The following is a 27,525-nucleotide window of genomic DNA, read 5'->3' as shown; positions in this document are numbered from 1 at the left end:
CTGTCCCTTTGCAAGTGCTGAAGTATGATCTAGCTGCCCTTTCAGCCAACTCCTGCTTCGGGCAGCAAATTGTCTTGAGGCAGGCCTTGTGCATGCCCCCAGGTTGGATGACACCTTAGTATGTTTAACATTGCAGACTTGATATGCTATACAATTAAAATTGGTTTTGCCTTCCTTCAGCAGCAAACAAGAAAACAAACCCTAGCCAAACGGTCAGACGGGGGGGGGGGGGGGGAGAGAGAGAGAGAAAAAAAAAAGCTTGGGTCAGATTGGTTTACAACTGGCTAGGTAACAATTCATGCTCCTTCTTTAGTTGCTTTACAGGGTAATGCTATGCATGTTTTCTTCAAAAGTGGGTCCCACTGTGTTCATTGGGGCTCACTCCCAGGTAAGTGAACATAGGCATGAACAAGGCCGGCCCACCCATGAGGGAAGGTGCGGCAACTGCCTCAGGCGGCAGGACCCACAATCCTGCTGTATATATTTACAACCCCCTTGTTCCTGATGCTGATCTTCACTTCTACCCTTTTTCCTTAGTAGGGAGGAGGTGGCACCATTTTTTGGCTCGCCTCAGGTGCTGAAATGTCTTGAGCTGGCCTTGGGGTTGAAACCTTCGACCTTCCATCAGTTTTGCCTCATCGGCTGACAAGCCACAAACCTGCTCAGGTTACTCCATTCATGACACAGAGAGGCTTGTTGAACAGGCTCACCTCTTCCTATCGAGCCCTAGGAGCTTATATGTATGCACAAATAAAACAATACTTTGTTTATTTAAAAGAAAAACTCTTGCCCTCTTGAGCAACTCTAAAAAAACACCCACTCGCCCAGCTTTTCCAGTTAATTCGGTATAATACTATACTCCCCCTCCCACCCGTCTCGTTTTCTCTCCCACTTGGTTCAGCCCGGGCCAAACGGAGCGCCTCTTTGAAGACATTCTTTCCTCAGTTCCCACCCCCTTACTTTTCTCAGCCAGTGGTTCAGCCCGGGACCTCCGCTCGCCGGCGGAGAGCGGTACTACTGTAAATCAAACTGCTGCTCTTTGCTCCGACAAGTTCCATCTCCTCAGCTCCTTTTGCGTAGTAGGGCTTGAAGCGCCATGTGTGCGCGTGCGCAGGGCGGCCCCGCCCCGCCCCCCTTCTCCTTTCGCCGCTTCAGTCGCGTTTGGGTTGCCTCGCGCCGGATCCTCCTCCTCCCTCCCTCCTTCCCTCTCCACCTCGACGGTTGGGGCGCGCGCCGCCAGTGGCAGGCGGGAGACGGGGCGCGCGCGCGCGCCATCTCTGCCTCTCTCTCTCTCTCTGTCTTTTTTTTCTGTGAGCCAGGAGGAGGGGAGCCTCCAATGCCGCTGCTGTGAGATGGCATCATTTTGTTGCGCTGTGGCGGCAGCGGCGTTAGTGGCAGCGGCGTTTGGGAGCGGTGCCGAGGGCTGAGGCGGCGGCGGCGGCTGGCGTGGAGGGGGAAGGACAACCCTCCGCCACAGCGAGGCGGCGGCGGCGGCGGCACCACAACGCAGCTGGGCTCAGAGCCACGGTAAGGCAGGCACCGAAAAGCAGCCAGCTTGACTGGACTGACTGACAAATAAACAGGCTGCGCAGCCAACGCCAGCTCTTCTCGGTCGGTTCCTGGCGGTGGTGGCCTGACGGAGACTCCTGAGGGAGAGAAGCGTCGTGGGGGCCCTGCATTTCTCGCCCCCTTTGGGGGAGGGGGGTGCCTCGCTTTAGTGGGTGGGAGGAAAGGGTGCGAAACTGCGAGTCTCTCCCCCCCCCCGCACCCACTCACCCACCCCTTCTCTCTCTTTACGGGCCCTCCTGCTGGTTCGGGGGATGGAGGTCGAAGGGTGCCCCGTGTTTTCTTGCTTTGCCTGCCTCCCCCTTCCAACCCCTTTGCCACTCTTGCCCTGGTGTCACCTTGTTTATTCATTTCATGGATCTTTAACTGGCGGCAGGGGCGGGGTAAGGCAGGCCGTGGGAGATGGGCCAGCTTGAGCCTTGAACCCTGTTAGCAGCGCTGAGTGGATTGGCAGAGCCGTCAGCGCCCTGGGAAGCAGTCCCGCCAGGGCGGCCCCCTGCCTCTCGATCCAAAGGGGGAGGAGAATATTAGTTACATTTTGATTGCTGTTTATCTTCGTTCTTGGAAAGGGGGTAGAGGAAGAAGGAAGAGGCACTCTCACTTTGGGATGACCTACTGTGACTCTGCAGCCTGTCATTCTCTCTTTCTCTCTCTCCCGCCCCCCCAGCTTCGTCCTATCACCCTCCCTCTATTTGCCCAAAATACTGCACAACATTGCTTTTCTCTATTGCTGCAAAGGGAATGGAAGGCCTGCGATGGTTGATCATACCTTCCTACCAGAATACCACGTATTCCACCACGTATCTGAAATAATATTGTTTGCAGCTGGATTCTGTTGTATGCTTGGTTGAAAGTTAAGTCGCACTGAAGCTGGTGTGACTTGCTTCCAAGTAAGTGGGCATATGATGTAGCCTTAACGAATGCTAATAATAAAAAAGATAGTGTTATGCAATAGGACGGTAATGGGACTCTTCAGAAACTCGATCAGAACAAGGAAGGTCCTGCATAATAGAGGCTTACAATACTTCAGTGTTGAGGTGATGTGACAGTGTCTGCTCTAAGTCTTACGCAGCTGAACTCTCCCAAAATGTTAACAACTCTACAAGTTATTACAATTAGTGCTCAAGTACTGTGTGTTTGTAAATCTACATGGCTGAATGTGCACTGTTGAGTATTTTATTATTACGTTTCTAGTATGAATCAAATATATCATACCCTGTTTTTCTTTTCCGAACTCAAGGGTTTCCAGGGTATTCATGAGACGCCAGCTATACTCAGACATGTTTTTAGTGCAGTTGCTACACTATGTGCCTTAGACCATGGCTTGAGATCGAAATACAGTACTGTACATGTTCAGATGTTGCTTTTTTGACATGCAGGTGTTCTACAGCAGTAGTTTTCATCAGATTCAGCACCCATCTTTAACCCCAACCTTCAGTATGGACAAAACAAAAAAATTCCTTCCAGTAGCACCTTAAAGACCAGCTAAGTTAGTTCTTGGTATGAGCTTTCGTGTGCATGCACACTTCTTCAGATACGTATCTGAAGAAGTGTGCATGCACACAAAAGCTCATACCAAGAACTAACTTAGTTGGTCTTTAAGGTGCTACTGGAAGGAATTTTTTTGTTTTGACTATGGCAGACCAACACGGCTCCCTATCTGTAACTTCAATATGGAATCATTTTATTTGGACTTTCTAGGACATATTTAGACATCACACTAAACAAAGGTTTTCCTCAACACAAGAGCCACAGTGAACCTCAGGCTTGAGTGCTCCCCTATTTTCACCCACATGGCCAGGAGAATTTTGGAAGCTTTTATTTTAATTTCTTTTAACTATAACTTTACATTTTGTCTAAATAGTAGATCATAGTTTAACACCAACAGTGCTAAACAGTCAGTTTAAATAAGAATAATTATTTCCAGTTCAGGCAAAATAAGAAGTCATGTTTATAGGAAACAGGAAATAAGTTTCCATAGTCTTTCTATTCCATCTGTGTAAGAGGAGAAAATGGAAGAAGGAGAGTGGGAGCCCAAGGTTTGCTTCTTTTTGTGCATGTCTTTCTAAACCATGATTTAACACAGGATGAGAAACCTTTCTATTTCCTGCAACATTCCTTTGGAAATGCTAGAGCCAAAAGCGTTCCAGATTGAGTGATCCAAAATAAAGACTGCCCTGCTTCAATTTTCACTAATGTTAAGATTTGCAGGCCTGTTCTGCCCAGAAGTAAGCCTCATTGGATTTGATTGGTTGATCTCAAGTATATAGAGGTTTTTAAAACATACAACAAACTAATACAGCACTTATCTGAATACTTATTTCTCTCCAACTTTAGTATGCCCCCCACCCATGCATAAGTTTGGCAGAAGCTCACTATTTTTTCCTTAAGCAGCTGGGGGGGGGGGGGGGGACTTAATCTCTCCAAACCATATAATCAGAAAGAAGAGGTGAGGGAAAACATCAATCTTTTTTCCTCAAGTAAAATACTCCCCTTCCACTTGCTCAGGAGCTACATGGAAAGATCAGGAAAATGCTTCTTTAAACACCCAGGAAAATTAAAGAGTAAATAAAAAGGAAGCAACTCTGTTGGGATGGAAGAATAGAGTATTTGGGTCAGGGATTACATGTCTGGGTTCAGGACAGAAAATGCATGTGTGAATGACTTGTGCTAGAGAATGGGCATGGGGGGAGCACAATCTCCTTGGTTCTGGACCTCTCAGTGGCTTTTTATATCATTGACCATAGCTGTCTGTCTCAGATGTCACTTGAGGACACTGTTCCTGCATGGGGGTTACAGTTCAGAAGATGGTGCTGGAGGACTTACGTTCTACCTATTGTCCTTGGGCATTCTTCACTGTCCTTTTTTATTTCCCATACTTTTTAACATACATAAAACTACTAGTGAGGTCATGCAGCTCCATCTCTCTTTTCCACATTCTTATCCTAAGGAAAACCTGAACAGATACCTGGGGGTAGTGTTTGGGTAGATGAGGTTAAACAATAAGACAAAAGTGCTGTGAGTTGGGGAAAACTGCACATCCAGTTGGCATTGTATTCCCCCTAAGGGGCCAAGTGAACATTTTGGGAGTGCTCCTGGACTTGGTGCTATCTGTGGAGGCACATGTAACATTGGTGGCCCATGTGTTTTAACTAGTTTGAGCTGTTTTGTCTTATCCAGAAGAGGCAGATCTTGCCTCAGTGTCATTTGTGTTGGTTACATTCAGGTTGGATTACTTGAATGCACTCTGCATGGAGCTTCTTTTAAAGATGATACAGTAGTTTCAATTACTGCACCATGTATGTGGTAGCAAGAACACTTCGAGGAGTCAAGCATTCTTATCTTATTACAGCGCCAGTTACACTACCTGCCTGTTCACTTCTGGGCCCAATTTAAGGTGATGTTGTTTAAAATAGTAAAGACTTTGGGTCTAGACTCTCAGAAGGACTGCCTACATTAATAAGTACCTGCTAGAAACCCGAGATTGACATCCGAGGCCCTTCTCTGTGGTCCACTGATAAAAATGGTCAGGTTGTTGAGTACAAACCCATATTTCTGAAATGCCATCTCTGAGGGAATTCATATGGCTCCATTTCTGCTGATCTTCAGGGAAACCCAGGGTTGTTTTTTGTTTTTGTTGTAATTTGGTCAGCTTTTGGATGATTTTAGGATTTTATCTAGTGCTTCTATTTTCGTGTTAATTGGTTTTACTGCTACTTTAAGTTTTGGATTTTTAATGTATAGCATTCATTTGTTGGGAAAGTATACACACTAAAAGATAAAGTAGAAACATGCTGTAGCTGTCACAATGCCTTCTTCCACATAATGGAGTTCCTTTACATTTGGTCTCTTCATATCTGCTTTTTCTGTTAAAGCTAAGCCCTAAAAATAAATGGTGGTGGCATGATTACTTTTGGATTACAACACTTTTGGGTTACAACACAAGGAACTGAAGACCAATGTTCTGCAATAGGGAACTGGATCTGAATCCTTATGTCTTCTAACCCTGCTCCCCAGGCCTAATTCAATGGGTGGATGGGGCTGTCCTCTGCCAATCACCTGACTTCACAATGACATTGGGTGACATGACACTTTGAAAAGGCAGGTATGTTTCAGATGCCAGGTGTGCAGATGATTGATGGGGCTTTAAAACTCATTTTGGCCCATCTACCTTTTTATCAGCTCACACCGGACATATAGGACATCATGTGACTGGCAGGTAAGCATGGCTTAGCCAAAATGGCTCAGAGGTTTCTCTAGCCATGTTCTACAATGTGTGTAACTTATGTAATATTCCTTTTAGGCATGGTCTAGCCAAAGTTAAGCACCTAAGATTTCAGTATTATGCATACTTTGGAGTATTAAGCATAATTTGATTTACTTCCATAGCATGCATAGGAGCAGATTGTAAGTCACATTGATTTAAATAAAAGAGATTTAAGTATGCTCAGACCAGTGGGATTTGTAGCCCCTTTCTTCACTTGAGTATCAGCATAAACTTGGTGCTTAAGATGATCCTCTAAATAAAGTGGTTAAAGTGTTAATCTTTGAGTTTCTGTTTAAAAAATGAAAAAGAGCTGAGTGTGTACACAGGTTGGGGACAGTTAGAACAGGGCTAGGCAACCTCAGGCTCAGGCCAAACATTGCCTTCCAGACTTTTTGCAGGCCACAACCCCTCTCCCCACATCACACCTTTCATTGGTATTGCTTTACCATATTGCTTTATATTTGAGTGTTTTTGCCTTGCTGAAATGTGTCTTTTGCCTCTGATAATGACTCTTTCTTGCCTGGATAGAGAATAGAGAGGGGTATGTAAATGTGCATGGAAATAATCCTATCATACAAAGGTGAAATGTTCACTGCTCTTCTCACTTTTGCATGTGGCCCCCAGAAGGTTGCCCAGAAGGGAGTGAAGCCCTCTGCCTGGAAAAGGTACCATCCATCCCTGAGTTAGTGGTTAAGTTGAGTTCTCATGTTATTGCTGTTTAGGTGTAATGGGGCAGTGGAAACTGTGAGTAAGATAATGTGGTGTGTCCTGTGAGTTCATCTTATAGCATGGTGAATAAAAATCAATGTTTGATATACTTGGGTTTTAAAAGTCATTTATTAAGAATGCATGTTAAAATAAATTGGTTAAAACGAAAACTTGCAAGTTAAACTCCACTATTCTTAACTAGTAGCAGCTGGTGGAGTGGGACAGTTTAGCTTACCTGGCTTTTCAGTGTGGAGGTTGCTTCTGAGAACCAACAGGAGGGATGAGGCAGTGGGCAACGTGAAGGTGAGGCAAATTAACTCTGCTGCTGCACCCACATCATACCCACCTTCTTGCTCCTTACTTTGTGTTAGGAAGTCAGGTAAGCAATGCCACTCCATTCCACTGCTTCTGCTCCTTAAATTTGAATTGGTTAGCTGCCTGATTCACATGTAATAATGGCTCTGTGGATGAGCCTCCAAAAGATCGCGTGAAGTATAGGGCTCACATGCTCCACCTTCCTTCTCCTGTGGTACGGCTAGGAGGAAGACTTCTGCTCTGTTCAGTTGTACTTTCAATGGCTTAGTGTTGCATATAAAACAGGGTTCATGGCTTAAACACACACAAGGATAGTTAAACAAGTCAATTTCATAACTCATAATTAGCTTGAATTTAACGCATGAATTTATTTGGTTATGTTTGGTTATTCAAAAATTCTGGAGAGTAATCCTGGTTTAAAAAAAAACACAGGATAACAGATCATTGTGATCCAAAGAAAATATCACTAGCCTATCTAAAGTAATATGTTGGGAAAGATGATTTAGAAATACTGCTGACTGTGTTAGTAGCAAACGCCTTGGAATGGCTCAAAAAACAATTGTGATATTGCTTGGATGTAGTTCTGTACACACTTACCTAGATGGAAGGACCATTGAATTAAATTGGTGTTACTTTGAGTAAACATGCATAGGATTGAGCTGAGGAGGGTCCTATTTGGAACTGATCCTCCATCCTGGGATGAAGTTGAGAAAGCTGATGAAAATTTAAGTGGACAAGACATAGCACCAGTGGGACATGGCTATCTCTGGCTGAATATAAACTGTATAAAAAGGACAGGAAATGACATACTGGAGGTGGCATCACTCTGGACATCAAAGAGGACATTAAGACTAGCAAGGTAGAAATCCCTGAAGGGGCAGGCCCTTCCACAGGACTCTTGTGGTTGGTGATACTGGGCCACTTAGTAATTTAGTACAAAACATACTATCATTGCCCTGATCAAAATGCTTCAGGATATCTTGAGATGAAGAATAAAATTAAGGAAGCATCCTAAGGATTCAGATGTTGTAGTGATGAGTGACATCAATTACCCATACATAGACTGGCTGTATATGTGTTCCAGTCATGACCAAGAGGTAAAATTTCTATATAGAGGCAGCCCCTTGTTTATGCAAATTCTAAATGTGCATAACTGCATATTTTGCCAAATCCAGAAATATCATAAAGACATTACTGAAGCATAACTAAAATGGTGAGCTGGAGAGGGTGTTTGCAGACTTTTTCAGTGGGTTTCAGTTATACGTGATTTAACTGTTGCCCATGGTGCCTTGGAAAGTAACCCCACATAAACAGGGGGCTGCCTGTACACTAAATCACTGTGCCCTAGAACAGTTGGTCATGCAATTGATCAGAGTGGTGGCGAACCTGGATTTAACCTTGAGTGGTGTCAGGATCTAGTGTGAGCTGTAAGTGTTGTCAAACCAATTGAGAGTGGTGACCATAGTGCTGTTTAATTAGATATACATGTACATGGCCAATTGCCAAGAAAAATATAACACAATCACATTTTACTTCAAAACAGGAAACTCCCCCAAAATGAAGGGATTGATAAAAAGGAAATTGAAAGCCAAAGATATTAAAATGCTTGGGAGTTGTTAAAAAACACAACAGTAGAAGCTCAACTGCTATATAAACATACTATAAGGGCCAAGAGGATAGAAGCGTGGTTAATGAGCAGAGTCAAAAGCCCTATTAGAGGCCAGAAGGCTTCCTTCAAAAATTTGAAGTCTTGTCCAAAAGACTTCAGAACATGAAGAAAACAAAGTGGAACACAATCCTTGGCAAAACAAATGCAATCAAGACAGTAAGATAAAGGTAAAGGGACCCCTGACCATCAGGTCCAGTCATGACCGACTCTGGGGTTGTGGCGCTCATCTCGCTTTATTGGCTGAGTGAGCCGGTGTACAGCTTTCGGGTCATGTGGCCAGCATGACTAAGCTGCTTCTGGCAAACCAGAGCAGTGCACGGAAACGCAGCTTACCTTCCCGCTGGAGTGGTACCTGTTTGTCTACTTGCACTTGGACGTGCTTTCAAACTTCTAGGTTGGCAGGAGCAGGGTCCGAGCAACGGGAGCTCACCCCGTTGTGGGGATCCGAACCACCAACCTTCTGATTGGCAAGTCCTAGGCTCTCTGGTTTAACCCACAGTGCCACCCACGTCCCATAATCAAGACAGTAAGGGATGCTAAAAAAGAATTTGAGCAGCACATTGCTAAAAACTTGAAGTCCAACAACAAAAAGCTATATAAATACTTTAGTAACTGAAGTATAGGGGAACTGTTGGGCCCTTGGATGAATAGGGAGTCAAATGTGTACTAAAGAAGGATAAGGAGATTCTAGAGAAGCTGAATTACTTCTTTGCATCTGTCAGTGGAAGATAAAGGGTAGATCCTAGTGCAGGGGTCTTCAAACTAAGGGCTGCAGGCCAGATCCGGTCCACCAGCCTCCTAAACCCAGCCCGCCTGAGATGCATGAGTACTGGCAAGGAGAATGTCCAAAATATTACTGAAGGCACAGCCGTGTTGATACTAAGCTTGGACAGCACTTTAATGCCCTTGCGAATTCAGAAAGCAAGGAAAAGTCGTGAGGCAAAACAAGCACAGCGGGCAAAGGTGGAACTGAGCCTTTGCGGTGGGAGGAGGAGGATAATATGGTGGCCTGGTTGGTCCTTTTGGCGTGTGCGCACTGTGGTGTTTGTTTATTCTAGCTGCGCGGTGGCGGCATTGTCAGCGGCTCTGGGGGAGGAGGGGAAGATGCCGTTGTCCTCGCTGGAGCAGAAACTGTCCCGCTTGGAGGCCAAGCTGAAGCAGAACAGGGAAGCCCGGATGTGCATCGACCTCAACTTGGAGATCTGTCTGACCCAGGCTTGGCCTAGTAAGGGAGGCTTTGAGGGGAGAAACGGTGGCGGCGGCGGTGGCAACCGGGGTGGCTCCATGGAAGGCCCCCCCCCGCTTGTGTGACGGACACAGGCCTGCCTGGCATGAGATGCAGCTGCCGGGCAGGGAAGCGAAGGCAGGGCTCCAGCTCCACCCTGCCAGGCTGCTCCTGCTTTTCCTGGGGGCCGCCACTGCTGCGTCTTCCCCTCCGAAGCACCTAAAGTTTCTTCTCCCCAGTGGAGCCACTGGGGACTTGGCTATGATGTGGAGCCTTACCGCATGTGGCAAGGTGCCCTTGCCGTCCTCCGCCGGGCCGTGTGGCAAGCGGTGCCCTCTCCTCTCCAGAGCCCACGTGCCTTTGTCCAGCATGGTGGCCCGTACACGGCTCCAGTCCCTGGCCACCGCCGCCTAGGGCTGGCCACTCCTCTGGCTGCTTCTAGCTGCAGCTGCAGCTGCTGCCTTCTTGTAGCCGTGGGGGACTGCCTTTGGGTCACTTTCTGTGGTGTGGGGGAAATAGAAGCCTTCTTTGTCGTCAGTTCTGGAGAGCTTGGGGTTTAATTTTATTATATTTCACGACTCTTTCTCACTCTACCAAGACTTTTCCAGGGGAGCTGTCACTTTTCTCTCTCTTCTCTCTGAGGTTTTGCTAAGAGCTTTCAGCCGGCAACTGGTGTCCTTGGACACCCCCGGGGCTTTACTCGCCGCTTCCTCTCTCCCTGACCTCAAACTTGCATGTCAGCCTCCTGGAGCTCAGGAGGCGTGTGTATCACCAAAGAAAGAATTGGGGAATGGGGATTTGTGTACAGGAGAAAGATTTGTCCCCCGTTCTCATTCTTTCTCAAGTTGTTGCTTGTGTGAGGCTGGGGGCGTGTGGCGACGGTCATGGCGGGAGAGTTGGGGGGAAATCTCCAGTGAACAAATTGGCAAAAAGTGTACCCTTTTATCACAACCCCCAACACACACACACACACACACACACACACACACACACACACACTTTAATTGTAGTTGATTTGCAGGGAATCTGGGTTCCTGAGTTTTCCAAACACTCTTTTCAAAAGCGTCCTGGATTCCAGACATCTCATTCTTTAAACAACTTCTGTTTCGGCGCAGTTGAAAAGTTTATGTTGATTAAAATTGTTCTTCATTTTAAACATTGTATTGTTTTTCCTGTTTTTTTGTGCACTACAAATAAAATCTGTGCAGTGTGCATAGGAATTCGTTAATATTTTTTTCCAAACTATAGTCTGGCCCCTAGCAGTGTCTGAGGGACAGTGAACCGGCCCCCTGTTTAAAAAGTTTGAGGACCTCTGTCCTAGTGCCTGAACTAGCTCTTACAGGAAGGGAGTATGACGAACTGAGGCTGATAGTGGTGACGAGAGATGACATTCTAGACAAAATAAAAAGTTGTGTAAATCATTTTAAGATGCATTTAAATGTAAATCATTTAAAGCAAGTAGGAATCTTTCACCCAACATGGAGCTCGAACCCACAACCCTGAGATTAAGAGGCTCATGCTCTACTGACCGAGCTATCCCAGGGGTTCATCTGACAACCAAGAACATAAGAACTTACTGGCCCATCTATTACAGCAACCTGCTCTCTTTCAGAAACATTACTGCTTCCAATTGTGGAGTCAGACTATCACCATCATGGCTAGTAACCACTGATAGTCCTCTCCTCCATGAACTTGTCTTTTAAAACCATCACTGCCTCCTGTGGGAGTGAGTTCCATAGTTTAACTGTGCTCTACGTGAATAAGTAATTCCCTTTATCTGTTCTGTATCTTCCAACATTGAGCTTCATTGGATGTTCACAAATTCTAGTGAGAATTCACACATTATGAGTGAGGGAGAAAAAACTAATTTCTTTTCAATTTCTCCATGCCATGCATAACTTAATGAACTTCTATCATGTCACCTCTTACCTTTTTCAAAAATAAAAAGTCCCAAATGCTTCAACCTTTCTTCATAGGGTAGTCGTTCCACTCCCTTGATCATTTTGGTTGGTGCTTTTCTTTCCTCATCTCTACAATATTCTTTTTAGGTATACAAAACTGTATACAGTATTACAGATGCAGTTGCACCATAGATTTGTATAACTGCATTATGATATCAGCAGTTTTATTTTGAATTCCTTTCCTAATGACACCTAGCATGGAATTTGACCTTTTCACTGCTTCTGCACACTGCGTCTACCTCTTCATCAAACTGTCTACTGTGACCATAAGGTCTTGTTTCTGGTTCATCATGACCTGTCAGACCCCATGAGTATGTATGTGAAATTATGATTTTTTGCTCCAACATGCACGTGTTACATAAAGTGTTAAACTTGCAATTCAGTCAGTTTGGAGATGTATTTTTGGAGCTCTTTGCAATCTCTTCTTTGCTTTAACAACCCTTAACAATTTAGAATCATTAGAAAACTTGTCCACCTTACTACTCAGTCCTAACTCTACATCATCATCATCATTACTTTTGATACCTTTTTCATGATCAAACTGAACATCTTCCCCTTTTGCATTTATGAGTGCCAACTGTTTATCTTTCCTTGATTCACTGTGTTGCTCTATTATTTAGGTACCCATACATTTTAGATAATCTTTAAATCATTAACTTACCATACTATTTACCTTAGTTTCTGTGTTTTGTAATTACATTTAGTTCTGTATTTATTTAAAGCATTCCTTGCCCACTCTTCATTGCCCAAAGCCTTTCTCTATAATTCTAGTAACTAGACATAAGTGCCCCAAACATTGCTATTTCTCTGCTTTTAATTTCATTTAGGGACAGATGCATGTGGTTATAGAAAGATGGTAAATCCTCACTATTTTTAATTGGGATAGATTGTCAAGCATAGATTTAGCATAGTCTTTTTATAGAATATGGCCCAGCAACTGGAGAAGGTCAAGGGCAGAGAGCAGGCTAGTGAACAGTCTTGGGAAGCCACCAGGTGAATTTTGGAAAATATTGGGAGGGTGAAGTTGAAATAGGTCTGTTAAGCAACTGTGGTTAATTGCTCAGATATTCTAGTTAAAAACAAACAAACCCTAAGGCTAATTTGGATGGAGGGGTGGGGTGATTTGTGAAGTGGTTGGTTATAATTAGATAAACCAACTGCAATTGCAAGTGGTTGGGATGGGGTAACTGCAGTTTCTTGTCTGGCCTGGCCCCACAGGTTTTGTTTTGTTTTAAAATATCTTTGGTGGTAGACAGTGTAGAACTTTATAGGGCTCTCTAAAACTCATCATTCTTGATACACAGTTATTAGAAAGATTTGCTCTCATGGTTATCACCAAAAATTAGATGTTTGGGAAAGCTAGTTTCACAAAATCCTGTTTGTGTCTGTGGTGATATATTTATAAATGATCTGCATGAAATTTTCTTTCAGAAATGGGGAAGACTTTGTGCAGAATGTATACATGTTACAATGTACCGATGTAGATATTTATACTTGGCCATATTTTGGAGCATCACTTCTGATAAGCATGTGAACTGGTCATTTGTTTAATCATACCAGTTATATCACTGCGGTGTTCTGTGGCATTTAGCACATACTTGTACTAATTTATTTTTTTTTGGGGGGTACAGTTGTTCCTTATTCTTCTCATATCCTGTTATGTGTGTTTTCTGCAGTCCTCAACATACCAAATTTACCTGAATCGAACATAGTATCTGGAATCAAAAGTACTATGTGTAGAATCTAAGGGCCACTACAGGCCTGCTGAAAACTGTTCCTGAAAGTTTTATGTAGTGTGGGGTTGTGCAAGTGTTTGGCTCTTGTGTCTGTTTTCAATATTAGACTGTCAGATGCTCCTGGAAAATTCGGAAGCATGGCATGGGGGATATAGGAGGAACTCTTGAAAATGTGGTGAGATTTACTGTAAAACAAGGGTATATATTTGTATTAATAATTTGTGACATGGATATATGTGGGCAGGTAGTTGATACATTTTTTGACAATTTGTAAATTTTTGGACAGATTTGAAAGACTGACTAAATTTAAAGTAAAATGTTTCTTTTTATTTAAAAAGAGTCTAGTATATATTAAAGTGGTCAATGCCATTCAAACTGGTGGCTGGTGCATGTAGTCAAAGATTTCTTTCTTTCTTTCTTTTTTAATAGGCTGAAGTTGTAGCCTCTGACATGGCTGCAGCCTCTCCAAGATCTGGAAGCAGTAATAACTATCATGGAAGACTGCAGATGCAAGTAACTAGTAAGTAAAAATTTGCAAATCATAAACCTGATCTTTTAAATGCCGTCTTGTTAGCACAGACTTGTAATTTGCCATTATTCACCTTTGGTGAGCAGAAATTGCTTCAAAGTGACCAGTCAGTGCTGATCCAGTCCTTCTAGTTTTCTCTGTCTCTTTAAATGGAAGGTATAATTTGTGTATGCACAGTGAAGTGCATTGCCATAGTTTTTCGTTGTGACTCTGTTCCTCTCCCACTGAGAGGGGTGGGTCAAGAAAATTGTATATGGTTCTGTTGTGTATACATGCAGATTTTCAGTTTTGTAATCCTAAACAAGGATGTTGGTATTTTCCATTAATGGTCTTCTGGGTTCTAAAAACAGACTTCCTTGTTACACTTATGGATATTAGTACAGTAGTAATTAACAGTACAGTGGAGTGCTCCCGTTCAGATTTCTTGCCATTCCATTTCTCTATCCTTTCTAGTTTTCTGTCTCATCCAAACCCCCAAATGATCAACCAGCATTACACGTCCACTGAGCCTGCTCAGTCCTGTTTTTGTGGGCCACTCCCTATATTTTTTGCACTTCTGCAAGCCTTCAGGTTCTTCCAAGTCTGCTGATGCCTCCCTCTTGTTTGTGGATGGTGTCATTTTGACTACGTAGGAAGTGGCACACATTGAATAGGGTTAACCATTAGTATACATTTGATTGTTTAGCCACTGATTACAACGAACATATAGAACTATAAATCACAAACTTATTATACATTTGGAAAACCTAACAGAAACATGCAAAGTCATTTTATATTAATTACTTGTGTGGTCTAAAATAATTAAAAATTATCTTCCTTAGAAAGGACAGAATTGATTCCATAAAAGCTTGATGAGTGTGCACTGCAGAAATGGCAGATGGAGCAATCTTTGTTTTTTTGTGAATCCATTTATGTTGTGGCTTACGGACACTGCTATTTTCCACTGAGCATGCTAGTTTTGAATTTTCAGTAAAATGGATCCCAACTGTTTCCCTCTTGCAAGAGAGCTTGTCTGTAAATTGTGGGGTGGATTGCCACTGCCATAAACACAAACATCTTGTGTATAGGAGTGAAGCAATTTTTCATCCAGCACTGTTGTCTGTTTATATTGAAATCATAAAATTTCATAAAACAGCAGTAGTCCAATGTTTAATAGCTGGCTATTAGCTATACCCGTTACTGCTGAAGAAACTGTAGATATCTCATGAGTCTTACAATCTTCCTGGGAAACCAGGAAAGTATAGCTTGTTTGGATGGCTCAGTGGTCATCCTTTAAACCTGAGGTTACTGGAAGATAGATCTCTTAATTAATGTAAGTGTAATAAGTGAACTCTGTATTACTTTTGTATATTACTTTGAGAGCTTATTTAGCTGAAAAATGGCAAACATTTGTGTAGCATTTTAGAATAATCAGAGAACTTCACATATATTATCTCAATAGACACAAATGCTTTAAGTTATCTTTTCGAGCCTCAAATCCAGTAAGTAATTCTTGCAAAGCCTCAATAGTACTTTAAAACTCTGAAACAGTAACAGTCTGAGATGTCATTTTACCTGGCAATGTCAGCCTACATTTATTTAGCTCTTTGGTCTCCTGAGAAGCCAAGAACACAGCAACTTCTGAAAGGCCCAGTTGGCTTGGGGCCAAATACCTTTCACTGCTTTGAGCCTTTGACTGGTAACTAACTCCATGTCATTGAAGTTCACAAATGATGTAACAAGGTATGGATGGATGGGCAGGAAATCTAGTTACATTTTTTCCCCTAGTTTTAGAGATGTCCAACAATCCTTCTTCCTCCCTGCCAATTTCTGCTGAATGACCCTGAATTTGAAATCTTCTATTTTAAAAAGCAATCTAATTTGATACAGAACAGTGGCTGAGATTATAGTTGCTTTCAGGGTTCACCAGTAGTGTAATCCTGCTGTATTTAACGCCAATAGACTAGAACTACTGCTGTCCAGTAAACTGTTGTTATTTAGGAAATGTATATACTACCCTTCATCAAAATGCTACAGTGCAGTTTGCAACATAATAAACAAGATAATGTAAATCCATAATATCCACACAATACAAAAATTAAAAACTATATAAATACAATTCATAATAATAAGAAATATATAATACATACTAAAATATAATAGATAATGAACAATACATATAAGTAGCAGTGTCAAGTTATACATTTGTGAAAAAGGGAAAACGAGAGGTGTGTTCCTAATAGTTTGTAATACCGTACTTTTCTGTGTATAAGACTAGTTTGCTTTCTTTAAAAAATATGCAAAAAAGTGGGGACCATCTTATACATGGATAGTGCATAGGGTGAATGTTTGATTGGTTGCTGCCGTGACTGTCAGCGACTGTTAGGCGTGTTATTGGTTGCTGCGTCAATGGCTGGTGTTGATCGGCTGACGCTGTAGCAATTGGGTGGGTGATTGGCAGGTTGTTCCGGCGATGGGACAGACGTGAGGCAGATTTTGGGACGCGTATGGATTTTTGGCAACCCCCCCCCCCAAAACAAAGTTCAACAACCGTACGTAATCCCCCCCCCAAAAAAAAACAACCACAACAACTCTGGGCAATCCTCTACAAAAAAGCTCAACAACTCTGTGCCATCTCCCACATTTTCTTAAATTTGAATCCCCGAAAATAGGGGGCGTCTTATACATGTGGGTGGTACTTTACCGAAGTACAGGGGTGAATATAAATATACTATAGATACAGCATGCCCCTGCCTCTTAATCTATGCTAAATCAACACAGTACTAATGTTATGAATGCAGCCATTTTTTAAGAAAGATATGAGCCCGCAACACCTATTAGCTTGCTTCTCTAGATAACATCCATGGTATATTTTATTATTGTATGTAGATTGGTTCTTCACAAACAGTGCTGTTATGTTTCTGCACTTCGTTTGACTGTTGCAGTCAAGACTGAAGAAGGCAAAGCAATTTAAGCACACTGTAGAGTGAATATTGTTTGCTTAAGGCTTTATGTGAATAACAATGGTCTTCACATTTCCTGGTGTGGAAGACTGGCAAACTTTGTTATCTATTTCAATTCATTGCCATTTCCTCCATTTATCTTTTCTGTCACCTGAATAATAAATTATATGAAATATAGGGTAGTTTGTATTTCTTTTAGTTTAATGTGTTTTTCATCTGTTCATTCACTTATTCCATATTCTGCTCACCTTAGGCAAAGGATGAAGTATTGAGTGGATAGGAAATATTGAATTAGATCACAGAAATTCATCTAGGGAAAGAATGAAAAGTTGTTTTTTTTTTAAAAAGACTTTCTTAAATGGCATATGATTTCAAAACTCAGGTTTTTATTCAGTTTTTCTATTTTCCTAATATAACAAAAAAGCTCAGTACGTAGTATACAATTCAACATGGTTTGGCACTATGAGAACAAGCCTAGAAGGAGCCTTGGATGTGTGTATTCCTTCCTTCCCTTATACTTAGTCACTTCCTGTTTTTTGGCAAACCAAAGTTTGTTTATATCAAAACTGGCAAACTGTAATTTGTGCTTGCTCTGCAAACCAGGATCACAGTCTGTGTTTTAATCCTGGTTTGCATGGCAAGTACAAATAATAGTTTGTCAGTCACTCCCTAGTAACAAACTCTTCAGATAGAGAGTGGTGACAGAAAAGAAGCAATACAGGGCCACTGAGAAACAAGAGGGAGGTGAACTTTATTTCCTTAAGAACATGAGCATCTAATGTATAACTTAATTAGATCTTAGCTGGAGTTTACTTTGAAACGGAACAGCGTAATCTATTGTTTAGTCTAGAAGTGTATTTAAGTTTATGATCAGTTTTGCCACAGTGATGCCCAGTTGATGGTGTCATGCTCAAAAATAGGTCTGGGGGAATCAAATACTACATGTTAATCCCTGTTATGTTAGTACTGAAATGGCCCATGTGGGTATTGGATTCATAATAGTTTACCGACCCATAATTTTTAAAATGTCAAGTTATACAGTGCCTCTGAAGGATACAGTGGCCCTTTCCTGTTTATTTGTATACATATCATCAGTGCCCCCCCCCTCCGCCAGGATACACAGGGGTATGCATACCCCTAAACATTTTGTGAATCTTTGTACTTTTGTCCATTTACTGTATTTATTTCCCATGATTTGAACTATAAAATGGTGATTTTCTTGAGTCAAAATGAGAGTACGCCTAAACATTTTTTAAAGAAAAAAGCACTGCATGTCATAGGTATATATACTGACATTGTAAATGAGTTATGCTGAATATTAAACCAAAGCTCCTGAGAGCCAGAAGTAGTATTCCCCTATAGCCATACACTTAAAATATCTGCACTTTTTGCTATTCCACACCATCCCCTCTTGCCCCTGGCAGTGTTTTTGCCCTAAGATGAAAGATGAAATGTGTTCTGCTTGATTTTTTTTTTTAACGCCAGAAATAGGGTACTTGAACATTAGGTTGAAGGTCCTTCTCTCTGTGTGTCCCCTCTGAGGGAGGTGCAGAAGATGGTAGGCCTTCCTTTCCTGTTTATGGAATGCTGTCCCAGGAAGGCACACTTAGTACCATCCCTATCTGGATTTTTTTCCCTGGTGCCTAAAAAAGTTCTGCTATCCTTCTGCCTTTTCTGAGACCAGAGGATGTTTGATTTGTTTAAGAACAATGGAAGAGTAGTGTGATACAGATACTTTTAGTGTTATTCTTTCATATTTTTTTAGAGGTGGTATTTGTAATGTTGCAGTGACCTATTGGGGGTTGAGCTGTATGGCTATGCCTCTTCACTTGTCATTGAGTACACATTGAGTTGAACTGCTACATTTTTCAGCAGAAGCTGAGAAAGCAAATATTGTTTTTTCAATTGATTATTTAATAGATATGTTTGTCATTGTACAATATGAAATGTTTTCCAGTGGTTATAAGCAATGTTTTTGTTAGTTTCTAGTGCCAAACTGAAAAGAAAAAAGAACTGGTTTGGTGGAACTGCCATCTATACAGAACTAGTAGCTGATAGTGAAGTTAAGAAAACGTCTAAATCTAACAGTTCCTCAAATCCAAAATGGGATGAACAGTTGACTGTGTAAGTAGATCTTTCTTCATAATGTTTATTATTGTGAACAACTTCCTTGCTGTGGGATAATGATTCGCTGCGATGCATTTATTATTTTACAAGATTTTTATGGAGGAAACTTGCATCTTACGCTTATTTCGCTTGGCACACTTGGCCAGGAAATAATTAATTAAATAGAAAGTGGGTGGGACAGGCCAAAAGAAGGCCGGTGGGCAGCAACAACCCCTCTGTGCCTCCATTCTCTTCCTTTCCATGGGGCAGCTAGAAAAAGATTGAGGAAGGTGGATGGGATGTGAAGCTGCAGGGAGAGTGCATGAGTACAAGCTGCCATATCATGGGTTTTCCTCAATTTTGCTTTTGTACACAATGGCCAGAAACATAATCTCCACGTAAGATGTAAGTTACCTGTACCTCTTAATAAAAATAAATGTAAGTGCTTTACTTTAAGTGCTATAATATGAAATACTGTTAAATAATATAAAATACTATATTATTCAGCACCAGCAGGTGTAGTGTTTGGGACTGCTCCAAGTCTCTTGCTCTTCTTGAAAGATCTGTGTACACACAAAAATATGAGATCCTTCACACTGATAAGTATGTTCAATGTTTGTATCAGAACTGAAACATTAACAGGGGAAAGAACTTATGGATAAGGAGGGCTTCCATTTTTTGGCACCCCTGCCCACCCAGTATGGAATAACTAGCTATGCAATGAATGATGTGGTCAGAGAACATTGGCTATATTCCTCCAGTTCACAGTGGCTACATAGAGAGCCAAGAATAATCTATAGGTAACAAAATGTGTGGTTTCAGGAAAGATTAGGTGAGGCTATGTAGCCCAAATCAGTATGAAGTTGATGATTTATGACATCAATGCCTAAGCATAAAAATCTACAACTTGTTAAAGAACAACTTTATCTTCCTTCCCATTATGTTTCTAATTTCTTTTCTGTTTGTTTTATTGTTTTTACTCATTTTTATTTGAGTTTCAAATGTTTTTTGTAATTACTTTTATGTTAATGTATTTTAACACACTTAACAACAACTTTATTATTTAAACAGCAACAACAAATTTATTATTTATACTACTACTACAGTGTTACTATTTATACCCTGCCTACCTGGCTGGGTTACCCAGGCACGATAAAATGCAGGCTCATTCAGGTTTTTTTCTGTCCTTTCCTTTCTGTAAATACGGGACTCAGTAGACTTCTATCCATGCTTTTGCTTGTAAAAAAGTAGACTTGCTTTCAGGATTCTGGTCTGGGAAATAAGTGGTTTGAATGTTTCACAAGCACTTGGCCCTTCTAAATATTCTCTTCAAACTGGCAATTTTATTCACATGATTCCCTCTAGGTGCAAACTAAGCATAACTAGAAGCTGGGATGCTGCATGTTTCTGCCACCTGTGTTTTCTGCTATGGGATTCCAACCTGATGCAAGCTGTGCCAAAACAAAATGTGTAGATGCTGTACTGTGTAATATCCTGACTTTTGCATATATCTGAAACTTAATTAGACTTGGGTGCCTAGACTGGGGAGAGGTCTTCAGAGCAGTTTACTTGCATTTTTCAGTGGGCGACGGCGGGGGCGGGGGGGGGGAGAGATTCAACATTGACAAATTTGACTGTTATTAAACACAACTGTTCAACTTCATAATGCAGATTTATGTCTAAACTCTATTTAGGTCTAGCTGTTGTTTTGTATGTTGAATATGATGAAACTGATAGACTGCAGTGTGCCATGATGAAAAAGGAATTGAAACTTGTTTGTTGTTTATAGGAATGTGACTCCGCAGACCACTTTGGAATTTAAAGTTTGGAGCCATCATACTTTAAAAGCTGATGCTTTGTTAGGAAAAGCCACTGTAGATCTTAGACAAGCTTTGGAAATGCATGATAGAAGATGTAAGTTTCCAGTTTATTTAAATTTCATTAGTTAACAAAATCTTTATACAAAAATGTGTCTTGGTTTTTGTAATATATATGTTTAACTGCAGATGATGTTCCAATTGTTACATATATTGTAGCTATATATAAAGGCTTAAGGCTTACTTGATCTTGCATAATTTCTCCCACCACACATAAACTGACCTTGCTGGTGACTGTAGGAATGTTATGATTGATAAAACATAACCCATAAAGCAAATTGGAATGAGCAAATCTATGAAGGTTCATTTTATTAGGCTGATGGCGTCTTGCATGAGCAAGAGCCCCAAGCTGTCTCCAACCACATTTTCAGAGATTTCCCATTTATAGTAAACCAGTGCTTTTTTCTGGGGGGGGGGGTGCAGGGGAACCCATACCCCTAAACATTTTGTGAGTCTAAGTTTGGCCTCATTAAGGGGCAGTATTTCAATATGAGTAGGAAAATGAGAGTGCCCCTAAACATTTTTAAAGAAAAAAAGCACTGAGTACAACCCCACATGAAGCATCCAATACCTTACAGAAAGTTTCTGAAACTCCAAGGAGAGACTTTGTGGGGGATCACAGAACTGCAGAAGTGGAGGAAGGGTTGGAAAGCCCAATTACCCAAGTTGCCTTCTGTTTGTAGAACTTTTGAATCCAGCCTATAACTGATTAGGCAGGTATATATGTTTGTTTGTTGTAAGTGTACACACACACACACACACACACCTCAGGGTGGGTGGGTGCTTATATCTACATATGTTATGTGTAGGCACAAATAGATCCACAACTGTTAAGGAATTGTGTGGCATAGTTTGTGATGAACTATTCAAGGCACAGTTGTATAGTCCCTGGAAATATGTCCCAAGTGATGTAGAATGGAAAGTCTGACTTCGTACGCTCTTCATGCCTATGGAAACCTCAACAGTGAACTCCTGCCATTTCTCCTTGGCTGGTGCACCATGAGCAAGAGGGCATGCTGGGCTGGATTGAGGGGGGTATTTGATCTATAGGGTCTATAGGGTCCACGGATGCCCCCCATACCTCTAGCACACCCCCACAACAGGAAGAAAACTATGTTAGCCTTGGAGTTGATGAAGTGAGTTTCTCTCCTATAGGAACTAATGAGAGAGAAATTGAAAAAGGTAAAAAAAAAAAAACCAAAACAAAACACAAGAACTTTAGAATTATTTAGATCAATTGCTCCTGCCACTGTCCAACTCCTGCTGTGGCTGGCAAGGCTTAGATATGACAGTACCCGGCCATGGATTCTGTTAAGCATCTATATAATGTAGAAAATCATGCTGTAGCAGTGTAGTCTTAATATTTGAATCAATCATTCCAAAGAATTAAAATGAAAAGTTAAGTATTAATGCAAGCCTACTTAAAAATATATATATATAGCAATTATTTTTTCTAGTGACTGGTTCATTGAAATATATTTTTTTCTTATAGTAGAAAGAGTCAAAGAACAGTTGAAACTCTCACTGGAAAACAAGAGTGGCTTGGTGCAAACAGGAGAACTAATAATTGTGCTTGATGGTTTGGTGCTTGAACAAGAATCTCTCACAAACCACAGTTCACTAGTAACCAGTAAGTTAAACTGGGGAAAATAAAATTAACCTTAATATCCCATGGTATAAGAAAGAAAATATCTAATTTTGTTTCTTATTGTTTAGTAGAAGTCCAGCAAAATGGTGATGCTTTACATGAAAACAGAGAAACATCCGCAAGAACCACTTCCAGGTCAGAGTTTTCTTTAAAGAAAACTATTTATGGTAACAGTATAATCACCTTACTAAAATGTCATAAAACTGAATTTGTATTGCAGAATATCAGGTTGCATTTCAGAGTTCAGCTGGGATGTTTTGCAGTAAGAGTAAGAGAGGAAGTGCATTATTGAAAAATAAATCTGCTTTAGAATATGCATTTACTTCGGGGATGGGCATTTACTTTGACTCATTCTACTATGAGAAAGAGATTTTATTTAACTTATTCATCTGCTTATTTTGAATGCATCCAATAATATGCTCTGTAGAGAAGGGCACTCCAACCTTTTTGGACCCATGGGCACATTTGGAGTTGGTTCCACTGTCGAACAGCTCTTACTGTCAGAAGGTTCTTCCTGATGTTTAGTCGGAATTTTTTTTCTTGTAACTTGAATCCATTCATTTGGGTCCTAGCCTCAGGAGCAAGAGAAAACAAGCTTGCTTCATCTTCCACACTACAGCCCTTGAGATATTTAAAGATGGCTATCATATATCTTATTTCAGTCTCCCCTTATCTAGGCTGAACATATCAAACTCCCTCAACCATTTCCTACAAGGCTTGGTTTCTTACCCCTGATCATTTTGTTGTCCTCCTCTGCACACTTTCCAGCTTGTCAATATCCTTCTTAAATTGTGGTGCCCAGAGCTGAACACAGTAGAATAGAATAGCAGAATAGAGTGGTACTATTACTTCCCTTGGTCGGGACACTAGACTTCTGTTGATGCAGCCTAGAATAGCATAAGCTTTTTTTGCTGCAGCATACAGTGTTGACTCTACTAAGACCCCTAGATCCTTTTCACATGTACTGCTAGTAAGCCAGGTGTCCCCTATCTTATATTTGTGCAGCTGTGTCTATCCTATCCCAATATTTTTGTCAATTATTCTGATAAGAATAGGTTGTGAAATCCATATTTCAGGATTCATATAACTAACTTAGTTTTGTGGTGTTCCTTCTTAGCCACAGCATTTCAACTTCCATCAGCTCTGAGATGTCCAGGTTTTTTAAACTAAAGTCTAAGCAGTGTTTCTAAACTGTAAATATTGAAAAAACTAGTCAGTTTTGTTGCATTTCATTAATTGTCTCAAACCACTCATCTTGGCATTAAGTGGTGTGTATATATAAAAAATAAAAAAGTAATACCACAGAAGGCAAACATTTCTCTCTCTGCTAGCCAACCCACTCCTGCTTTCTCTGCATGATTTACTGTGGGATGTATGTTTATGCACACCCAGCAGGAAAGTAATCAAGTATCAGATTCTTGCAGCCACCTGTTCTGGCTGCAGATCAGTTGGTGATTCTGCTGTGCTGTGAGCTACTTGCACATAAACACTTTTGCTGCCTAGAAATACTCTGTCCCTTTTCTGTGCTGGAGCTGTGGTAAGGAACATCACCCCCTGTGCATCCAGCTCAGAAATGCAGTGGGCTGATAAGGATGAATAGACAGATTGGTTTCTGTGCTGACAAGGAAGTAAGAGGTTTGTCTTTCCTCTGCTAAACAATTCACTCACCAAGATGGAATTCTATGCAATTATTTGTATGGAATCCCCAGTCTCCAATGGCAACCAGGTGAGTAGTTAAATACAAGACTGAATTTGCCACTAAAATGACAGATACTGGAGCTTTCTCCATTGAGTCTAATCAGCTATTATCCAGCATTGTTATTGATAATGTTAGCTGTTAAATTGAAGTTAATTACAGACAAGGCTACTTTGAATTCCCAGTTGGTTAAAAACTTTATTTTCAAATAGCATTTGATAGTTGTATCAGTCAGTGATCTACATTAGGAAAACTAACTAAATTATAATGTCACTATGAGTGGGTGGAGAAGAGCTGGAATCCATTTAATGACTGTCCAAATATCACTTGCAATCAGTGCAACAGAATTGACTGGCATCATATTGCACAATACTTTTATTTATATAGTGTATCTATGAACATGGTGTTTTGCAAAGAATAGATATGAGAGGCTCTTATGTAAAGAGCTTGCTATCAGAAATAGAGATAGTGAAACAACCCTTTTAAGGGTTGAAGACAGGGTACATATGGAATAATATGTGATTATGTCCATTACTTTTGCTTTGGCTTAGTTACAAAAAGAAATTGGGAGTGGGATAGTTTTCAGATGCTTCCTGGAAAAGGTGAGTTTTGTGGAGGAACTTGAAGGGAGGTGGTCAAATGAAGACCACCCGAGAGGCATGTTTGATGTTGTCTAGAATTATAAAATGAATACTGTTCTCATCCTAACTAAATTGTTGCAAGTTTTATTCGGGTCCATTAATAATTTTTGTAGGTTTAGCACAAATATGTGTAACAAATATAAAAATACTTATTTTGACAATATTTCTGTGCTGTTTCCAACAGAATAGACAATCAAACACCATCAAGCTCTGTAGTACAGAACTCATTCCCTATACATGCAGTTAATGGAGACAGTGGAGACAGCACACCATCTCCTCCTCATATTGCAAGCAGACCCAAAAATACACCAGCACCAAAACCACTTACAAGCCAGTCTGATGACGTTGGTAAGAATACAGCCTATTCGACTACTTGATTATTATCTTTTTTCAGGGAACTCCGTATTAATTATAGGAAGTAGTGTGCCAGCTAGTCTGGACTATGGCAGCATTTTCATGTATGAAATCAGATGTGGTGCAGGTAAAAACTTCACTAAAAATAATAATTAGTCTTATCGTGTGCTCCCAACTGTTCTTTGGCATGCCAGGACTTGCATTCGGCACCTTTCAGATTTTGCATCAAATGCATGCACTTGTAATTGGTTCCACTCATGAGCTCCCAGCCAGAGTAAATCTGTGCTGAAAGTGGGGTTTGTAGTGTCTGCAGATCAGTGGAGTTGCACTGACTATGAGCATCTTTCAGCAGGGACCTTCATTTTCAGTTTTCTGTAAAAAAATAAATTTAAAAAATCAGCACACTTTAGAGTGCACTCCTGAGTCTTTCCTTTGAATTTGGGTTGCCTAACATCATGACATCAGTGGACTATGGTGGTTAAAGGAGCTAAGGATCTGTACTGCTACCTCTAACTTACATGTATGTGTTGTTCCATTTCCCCCCTTCGTGCTGCTTCAAATACTGTTCTGAGGAATCTCCTGGCCATTTGAAGCAGCTTTTGGGGAGGAAGAGCTGTTGTGGAATGTGTGCTGAAAGTGAAAGAAGGATGTTTGATTTATTTCTTTACCTACTTTAAATTATTAATCATAAGCAATCTCTTTCTAAGAGAGAGTAAATTATAAAACAAGGCTGTTTGTGATCTCCAGTGTTGCCTATCAGTTGACAGAAGGAAATTGGTCAGTGGAATGTGCAGGGAGGCAATTTTTATTGTCCCCCTGCATCACCCCCCAAAAAAACCCCTAAACTGCTTTGGAGGGTCCCTCAAGCTTATGAAACAGATGTAGAGGATGCACAGTATGTACAGGGAGGAAAAAGATTTACAGTTGAAAGCTTCCCTTCTGTCAGTGAACAGACACTCCTGAATACTACCCTGTTTATTTAAATTAAGACTTAAATAACCAAGAAAGGCAAACTTAAACTGCTTGCTTGGCACAAACATTCAGATCAAAACAATAATATTTGAAACATCATACATATGTTATCTTTTTTAAATGAATAGAAAGAAACAGTTTTGCCTTTCTAAATTCAGAGAAAGCATTCAACAGTGTAGAATTGTCATACTGCTTTGAATTCTTTTGAAGGATTGAACCAAGAAAAAGCCCACAGAAGGGGGCTGGCAGAAACTGGATTGCCACCCGTCGTTTCCCTCGCAGTGCCCTGAGCTGTTGCTTGGGTGGCTAAAAAAGAAAGTGGGTTGTGATCTCCAAGAAAACACGATTCATTATTAGAAATAGTCATCTTTTGCAATGGATAATTAAACATCTTCTTTGGCAAAGCGATAGCAGTGAAAAGGATATTAATGCCAATGCTAAATTTCTTGTTTAAACCTTTACCTAGCAAGTGGTCTCTAAAAAAAAGGCTCAATAATTTTGAGGGCAGGGGTCAGGAATTTTACTTTTTGAAATATGGGAACCCTAGTACAAGCTGAAAATAAAATAAAAGGTCTTTCCATCTCAATTTTAAAAAATGTATGACCATGTTAATTGTACTATAAACTGGATTAAAAATCAATAGTTACCAGTGATTTCATTTAATAAGTGCCTATTGGCTATTAGTATTAGTATTAATATTACTTCAGTACTGTGGGGCACAGGTGGTGCTGTGGTTTAAACCGCTGGCAGATCATAAGGTCAGCAGTTCAAATCCTCGTGATGGGGTGAGCTCCTGTTGCTTTGTCCCAGCTCCTGCCAACCTAGCAGTTAAAAAGTGTAGCAGTGTGAGTAGATAGATAGGTACTGCTGCTGTGGGAAGGTAAACAGCATTTCCGTGCGCCAGAGCAGTTTAGTCATGCTGGCCACATGACCCGGAAAGCTGTCCACAGAAAACGCCAGCTCCCTCAGCCTGAAAATGGAGATGAGTGCCACACCCCATAGTCAAATTTGACTGGACTTAACCATCCAGGGGCCTTTTACCTTTACCTACTACTGGAACTGCAGTCTTGTGTATGCTTAAGTGCAATTCCCTTGCCCCTCCCGTTTTCATAATACTAGAACTTGGAACTATAAATGGAGTAGAATGTTGGAAGAATCAGGACAAAGGAAAGTACTTATTCACACAGCACATAGTTAAACTGTAGAATTTGCTCTCATGAGAGGTAGTGAAGGCCAGCAGTTTGGATAGCTTTAAAAGAGGATTAAACAAATTCATGGTGGTTATGTTCTGCCTCTACTATTGAAGGCAATAT

At 41.0% G+C, this 27,525-nt stretch overlaps 1 protein-coding gene and 1 long non-coding RNA gene across 7 annotated transcripts in view; one reads left to right on the top strand and one right to left on the bottom strand.

Annotated features, from left to right (window-relative positions):
* LOC310848717 overlaps positions 1 to 8,705 on the bottom strand; it is a 262,466-nt gene extending 253,761 nt beyond the window's left edge. The window contains exons 1-2 of the long non-coding RNA XR_014566536.1: positions 3,234 to 8,705; positions 961 to 2,998 (exon numbers count right to left, since the gene is read on the bottom strand). This is a non-coding gene — a long non-coding RNA (uncharacterized lncRNA). The remainder of the gene's footprint in view (positions 1 to 960; positions 2,999 to 3,233) is intronic.
* Positions 1,138 to 27,525, top strand: part of WWP1 (WW domain containing E3 ubiquitin protein ligase 1) — a 46,842-nt gene continuing 20,454 nt past the window's right edge. Inside the window, exons 1-7 of one of the 6 annotated variants that reach the window (XM_083747622.1) lie at positions 1,138 to 1,527; positions 13,877 to 13,967; positions 18,901 to 19,042; positions 20,814 to 20,938; positions 22,394 to 22,531; positions 22,618 to 22,684; positions 25,071 to 25,234. In XM_083747622.1, the coding sequence (XP_083603748.1) occupies positions 13,898 to 13,967; positions 18,901 to 19,042; positions 20,814 to 20,938; positions 22,394 to 22,531; positions 22,618 to 22,684; positions 25,071 to 25,234 (706 nt within the window). In that variant the 5' untranslated portion in view covers positions 1,138 to 1,527; positions 13,877 to 13,897. Of the gene's footprint in view, positions 1,528 to 2,359; positions 2,457 to 13,876; positions 13,968 to 18,900; positions 19,043 to 20,813; positions 20,939 to 22,393; positions 22,532 to 22,617; positions 22,685 to 25,070; positions 25,235 to 27,525 lie in introns of those variants that run through there. The other 5 variants (XM_083747624.1, XM_083747627.1, XM_083747626.1 and 2 more) reach the window with 5 other exon arrangements.

This window comes from Podarcis gaigeae (genome assembly GCF_964106915.1).
Source record: "Podarcis gaigeae genome assembly, chromosome: 7".
Lineage (NCBI taxonomy): Eukaryota > Metazoa > Chordata > Lepidosauria > Squamata > Lacertidae > Podarcis > Podarcis gaigeae.
This window is presented reverse-complemented; position numbering and strand designations above follow the sequence as displayed.